Raw genomic sequence first — 6,729 nt, 5'->3', positions numbered from 1 at the left:
GACAATAAACTGCCATAAACACCGAGGACACAGTCTGAGCGTTTCTCTGCGTCACAGATAAACCCCGATGCTTTATGGCGACCGTTTGCTCTTCAAACAAGCTTCAGGCCGACAGTTGTTTCCAAATCCTTTTGTTTGTCCTTTAGTGCTGCTGAACTTTTAACCTCGTGTGTTCACTGTCATACAGGATGCTGCACATCCGTGTCTTGTTTAACAGATATTTTAAACAAATATTGTTGCGACAGGATGTTATAAAACCCCTGTGTGCACAATTTCAAAACCCAAGACTTTGCTCTGACATTGTGATGTAGAAAGCAATGATGAAATATTTCAGTAACAATAGAAGGCATGAATTTGATTTATTGGCATCATCAGCTTTTACACTTAGGTTTGCAAGTTAAATGAATATTGTACTGCAGGAAAATGCACAGTCACTCATTTTAAGTTATTTTATGACCATATATTCACAGGCCGACGTGTGGCATCGCACTGAGCTGCTGCTTCAAGGTTATTTTTCATTTATTCGAGAGCAGATGAATCGTGGACACAGTGTGGGTGGATTCTGTCGCCATTCATCAGGCTACTTATGGTCAAGTCATCTCAACTGTGGTTCAGTCCGACCGCCTGCTGACGGCTGCTTCTTCTATTGGCCTCTTCAGCTGTAGTAAAACAGCTACATCAGAGGCATTGTGGGTACAGGAGTCAGAACCCTGGAACCACCTGTATATCACACCTGTGCTCAGAGTCACCTGTAGGTAGGTAGTGCATTATTGGATCAGGTCAGGCTGGTGGGCTAATGTCCGCTCTTACACAAGTCAATCGAGACGTTGAACAAATGAAAGAATAGTTGTTCTTGTGACTGAAGATTTGAAGTTAAACCGGGCTCATTTGCTCTCTCGACTTCACCAAGCAGCTTCAGATTTGTAGGACAAGCAGCTTCCACTGTCAGTCTTGTCACTCTAAAGCAACACATTTAAACCAGGGCTGTAACCGTTATTTGATTAGATCATAAAATTAATCAGTAACTGTTTTGATTCAGTGTTTTAACATTTGCTGGTTCCAGGACTTGATCAGAGTATATAAAGCAAATAATCAGAAGAGATCACATTGGGCTGTGGCAAATTTTAACAGGCATTTTTTTTTTTTTTCTTTTTTTTTTACAAATTTAAATCAAGAAAATAATCAACAGCTTAGTTGATAATAAAAATAATTTTTAGTTGCATTCCTAATGTAAACCATACCTCAGGGTACAACAACCCCTCAGACCTGACCTCAGGAAACCTGTTCCTGATGAATGTCTCCTGCAGAAAAGTGTGTGTGTTGAGTCTGGCCTGTACAGCAGCAGCGTCTCCGTTCTCCGTCCAAACACCTGCTGGTATCAATACTTTAAAATGAGTGACCTTTGGAACTACAAATCAGTTTTCAAAAGGAAGCATTGGCAGCCTTTTGGTCAGCGTCGATCAGCTGGAAGACGGATGTTTGAATGAAGACAGGCGTTCACGCTGGGTCTGGTTTTACACTCTTTGCAGTGTAGATACAGTCTCTCTGCCTGGCTGTCTGAACAACCACAAGACCCCATCAGAGTTAAAACCCTGACCTTTGTGAGTTTGTAAACACAGATGACACCACAGTTTGTAAAAAGTAGTCTTCTCAGTGGTGACAACACACTGGTAATGCAACACTTTGAACAGTAAAGCCTGACATCAGCGTTATGGCAACATCTTTAATGTACTGCAGCCTCAGAAATTGATTGCCATCACCTGGTTTGGAGTCAATACTTTAAATTTAATTAATTTAAACATGTGAAATAAATGAACTGACCAAACATTGTCTTCACACTGCCATCGGCTCTTTCTTGTGCTATTGAAACCAAAGTTTTTGTTTAGATCCCGACATTGACAGAAATAGCTGTCAGCACAACAGTGACACTAGTCAAAACAAATGGCATCAGATTAAGAATTAGTAATACGGCATGTGGAGTCATCTCTAATCTTTAGTGTTTTCACAACATGTTTGGGAAAAGCCAAAGAATGAATCTGTCCGTACAGATTAGTGCAAGTTAGATTTTATTTGTTCACTTTTTGAAGTGGTAGGTCTGGGGAGATGTTTATAGCACACCATTATGTTTTTAATCATCACCCAGCTCACATAAACAACACAGCCGGTAAAACTGTGGCTTTAACTTTCTGACTGAAACAGCCTCTGTGTTGATTCCATTTACCAACACAATGTGACTAACACCTGTATTTTACTGTAAGTTATTGGTGCAGAAACACTGTCACTGGTATCAGAGAAGACCTGGGGAGAAGGCAAGTGGTGACAATTACCTGCCACTGTTTTTATGGCTTATTAGCTTGTGTTGGCGTATTCTGACAGTCCCTCCTGTTATGGCTGATCTCTACAGACAACAACACTATTCAAAGCTGTTATCACTGCAAACAGTTGGGTGGCAGTTTAAGTGTCCTCTTAGCAGTTTCTCTAGTAAAGTGAATGTTGCTCAGAGTACCTGTTTACAAATCTGCAGGGTTTCACTTCCAAGGTTTCGGCCTGTAGCTGCACTGTCCCTCTGTCCAGTGAGCAAAGACCAGACCTTTATCATGTCCCCTCTGATATAAGTCATACTGTCTGAAATAACTCACACAAGCCTCCTTCGCTATGTTGGGCTCATAGGAACACTCATTAAGGACTTTGGCAGTTGTGAACCTCTATTCCAAATACATCTACTGTCCCCTGGTAAATTTTGTTGCACCACGCTAATTTGAGAAGCCAAATATATACTGTATATACTGGACTGAACTGTCATGGGTTTTCGAGGTTTGCATATTTGTGCTGTTGTCCTCTGTGGGGCAGATTGGCAGTATTTCTCATTTAGGCATTGTACAATGACACAATGTTGACAGAAAACTAGGCCTACAACATTTTAGCCAAAACACAAGAGTTTTTTTGTTTTGTTTTTCTTTTTAAACATCAGTTCTGTGGACGAGTCAAATCCTCATGTCTTGGTTTCTGTTTGGCTCCGAGTCCTAAAGTTCTTATACTGCAACCCCCGGAGTGCAGGAAATACATCAATTGTACACATAATTTCCTGGACCCATTTTGAGGACCACACCTGCTGGGTGGATGGCTGTGGTCGAGGCTGCCTAATGGCGACGGGGTAAACAGAGCCGCGGATGCTGCTCCTCGTTGCAGCTCTGCCACAGGATCTCCAGGGAAGCCATTACGGGAGAACTTCAGCCTGCGGGGGCCTTTTGTCAGACCAGAAGGAGCCGGACAGTTGGGTGTGTCTCTGACCTGGTGAGACCAGTGGAGGTTTTTCAAACAAGAGCCTTCACCAAATGATGGGATCTATTAATAACTTCCTCCGTAAGAGGAGAGAGCCTTGGCCCCCGGACAGCATCAATGGACAGGATAGACTTTCACTGGCACAGAGGAACATTATGATTCCAAGCAATATCTGATAGGATTTCTTGCTTTGCATTATAAGTCCAGCCAGGGAGAGCCAACACCTACTGGGAGCGAGGGGACAAATAAGGTCTGAGAAAGATGATATCCAACTGAAGACGCTCTGCCTGAGTACGGCTCCAGCTTTGAGACAGATAATCACAGAAACATGGGCAGGATCAGGCTGCTTTGGAGGAGGGTTTTTAGGCTCAGCCAAGTATAATCCAATCTAAAAAGAGGTCAAAACTGAATTACTGACGTCTCATTCATATTCCTGCTCACAGCAGGTAGACACCCGAATGACTCATCCTCAACAAATGTGTTCGACTGTTGACCTTGTTTCACATGTAGATCCTCCAGTATCGGTGTCAAACAGTCTCAGCTCGGCCTGGCCTCCCCGCTCGGACACACCTTCCCGTGTCACGGCACATCGCATTCAATGTAGGGGATGTCACTGTAGCGGCGGTCTACCTCCACCCACTGCTGCACGGCCCGGGCCACAATCTCCTCGGAGAGCCTCTGGGCGTACTCCAGCAGCACTGGGTTGACCTGGGAAGAGCTCTCTGCCGTCGACCCCATCTCTGAGTGAACCAAGTAGGCCTTCTCGCCCTTCGTCCCCCTGGATATGCATTCTGCCTTCTCTGTGGAGTTTGCATTTTGGGCTGCAGAGTCGCTCCTCTTGGATTTGACGCACCCCATACTCTGGACGATATAGCATTGATTTACTTTAGGGTGGGAGGTGTGTGGTGGCCGTAAGGTGCGAGAGTCTTTGGTTAAACTTGTAACTCATACATCAATGTTTTCATCTGGGTCAGTACGTCCCAGGAACAACCCCTTTCTGCTGCAGTCACCTTTGTGCTCCTGTTGTCCACTCCCACTGTCTGAGTGCCAACATGTGGGACGATCAAGGGGGGGTGGGGGGTGGGTGGGTATTACAGAGTAGAGGGTGGCGATTTCAAGGGCGCTGGAGGGCAAACAGCTAGGAGGCCCATCCCTGTGTGGGTCTGGCTGTGTTGAAACAGTCGGTCCTGCTCCCTTGCTGACTAGAGCTCATCCCTTCCACAACTGTAAAGAGAAAGAGAGTGGAAAGAGACAGGGGAAGAGGGAGGATTTCAGTGATTTATCTTCATCAGAGACAGCCTAAAAAACACCAGACGGCAGGAACAAGGAAAGGATTTTCATAGTAGCTACGTGACCCCGGCTCCAGTGGCCGGCTTGAGGTCAAGGCCTCGACGTGGCTCACCTCTGAGGGCTCATTTTTAAACACACTCCCCTCCTCTGCACATCTAATGTGTTACTCACCACCCCCCTCCTCTGCCTCAGAGTGTTTTATGACTCAATCCCTCGGCCTATTTTGTATAGCGTGTCATTGGGACGTCTGTGTCTAGCTTGAGTGCACTGATGCTGTTTTGTTGTAAGCCTGTGTCTCCCATCTGTTCCACTAACCGAGCCTCGCAGCCTGATTCACAGTGACAGCTCCTTCTCCTGGACTACAGGCCCTGGCACACAGGAAACATGTGCTTCATTCAGAAAGCTGCATGCTGTAGTCCACACAACAGGCAGGCCATGAATGATTTATGCGGAGCGGGGAGTCTCCCTGAGAGTACAACAACACTGGAGGTCCACACGTCCACGCACCAATCTGGACTGTCGCAAAATCCTCTCCCGGATCTGATATTATGGTAATGAGCTTAAATGCTGGCAAATGTGTCTTAATGTTAATGTGGAGCAAACTGTGAAAGCATCCACGAGCTGTCAGACAGTCGCACGGGATTTGGATTAAACCTGATAACTGATTTATTTGAACAACACGGTGTGGAAGCTTTTATACAAACTCCGTGGAAATCTCTGCAAACCTGAAATTAAAATAAACATGTCAACGGAATGAACTGTGGTTCTGCAGAGCTGTACATACTTTTAACAGAGTGTGGCAACAGCGTCAGGTTCAGGTTCCTCTCCATTCCACCAAAAAAAATAAAATACAAATAATCCGGTCACAGAAGAAATAACCCAAGGTCGTTCAAGTAGATAATAATCCGGACATCACCTGGTGCCGCGCCGGTTCTTCTGTCTTTTCCTCAAACAGCATCCGAGCGATTTGAACTTGAAACTTGAACGTTATTGATTGGAAGCAACGCGTAAAGAAACAATTATCCCCCAAGTTGTTGCTGCTGCTGCTGCTGCTGCTGCTGCTGCTCGCTGGTTCGGTTACTGCAGGATCAAACGCTCCGCACCAGATTTCAAAAAATAATCTCTGTGGAAAAAAAGAATCCCAGGCTGCTGGAGCAGACGGCAGACTGCTCCCGTGTTGCCTTCACGTCCCCCAGCGCTGAGCGCGGCTCCACAGCAGAGGCGGAATCAGAGGTCTGGACTGACTTCAGCGCGACGACGCTCCACGGCAATTACCGAGCTGCAGCGGCGCTCAGGCGGCGCACTGACAGCGGCTCTGCGCCTGCACTGGTCAGGGCGACGCTGCCACCTGGCGGCCACTGATAAACACTGCACCCAAAATTAAATACATGAAAATAAACTTGAGACCTACGGAAGCGTACTGCGTTTACTTGAAAAAAAAAAATCCAGTTTTTCTGAATTAATTCAGAAAACTGAGTATTTTTATTTTATTTATTTATTTTTTAGAGAAAAGTTTTAAAAAAATCTTATTTCTCTGAATTAACGAGATAATTATGTCGTTAATTCAGAAAAACAGCAAATCTTTTTTCCCTAAGTGAATGCATTACGTTCCTGTAGCCACCATGCTGTGAAAATAGCTACTCCACTAAACTTTTCTCTAAAAAATAAATAAATAAAATAAAAATACTCAGTTTTCTGAATTAATTCAGAAAAACTGGATTTTTTTTTTTTCAAGTAAACGCAGTACGCTTCCGTAGGTCTCAAGTTTATTTTCATGTATTTAATTTTGGGTGCAGTGTTTATCAGTGGCCGCCAGGTGGCAGCGTCGCCCTGACCAGTGCAGGCGCAGAGCCGCTGTCAGTGCGCCGCCTGAGCGCCGCTGCAGCTCGGTAATTGCCGTGGAGCGTCGTCGCGCTGAAGTCAGTCCAGACCTCTGATTCCGCCTCTGCTGTGGAGCCGCGCTCAGCGCTGGGGGACGTGAAGGCAACACGGAGCAGTCTGCCGTCTGCTCCAGCAGCCTGGGATTCTTTTTTTCCACAGAGATTATTTTTTGAAATCTGGTGCGGAGCGTTTGATCCTGCAGTAACCGAACAGCGAGCAGGCAGCAGCAGCAGCAAGCAGCAGCAGCAACAACTTTGGGAATAATCTGGTTTCCTT

At 45.5% G+C, this 6,729-nt stretch overlaps 1 protein-coding gene across 1 annotated transcript; it reads right to left on the bottom strand.

Moving 5' to 3' along the window:
* Positions 1 to 1,218: 1,218 nt before the first annotated feature.
* On the bottom strand, positions 1,219 to 4,510 carry cunh2orf88 (chromosome unknown C2orf88 homolog). The gene has a single exon (XM_022740094.1). It carries the CDS (start codon positions 4,138 to 4,140, stop codon positions 3,862 to 3,864), a length of 279 nt encoding a protein of 92 aa, XP_022595815.1. The 5' UTR covers positions 4,141 to 4,510; the 3' UTR covers positions 1,219 to 3,861.
* Between the last annotated feature and the right edge of the window lie 2,219 nt (positions 4,511 to 6,729).

Source organism: Seriola dumerili, unplaced genomic scaffold, assembly GCF_002260705.1.
Source record: "Seriola dumerili isolate Sdu_G_001 unplaced genomic scaffold, Sdu_1.0 BDQW01000052.1, whole genome shotgun sequence".
Classification (NCBI taxonomy): domain Eukaryota; kingdom Metazoa; phylum Chordata; class Actinopteri; order Carangiformes; family Carangidae; genus Seriola; species Seriola dumerili.
The sequence above is the reverse complement of the archived record's forward strand: the minus strand, read 5'-3'. Positions and strand labels throughout refer to the sequence as shown.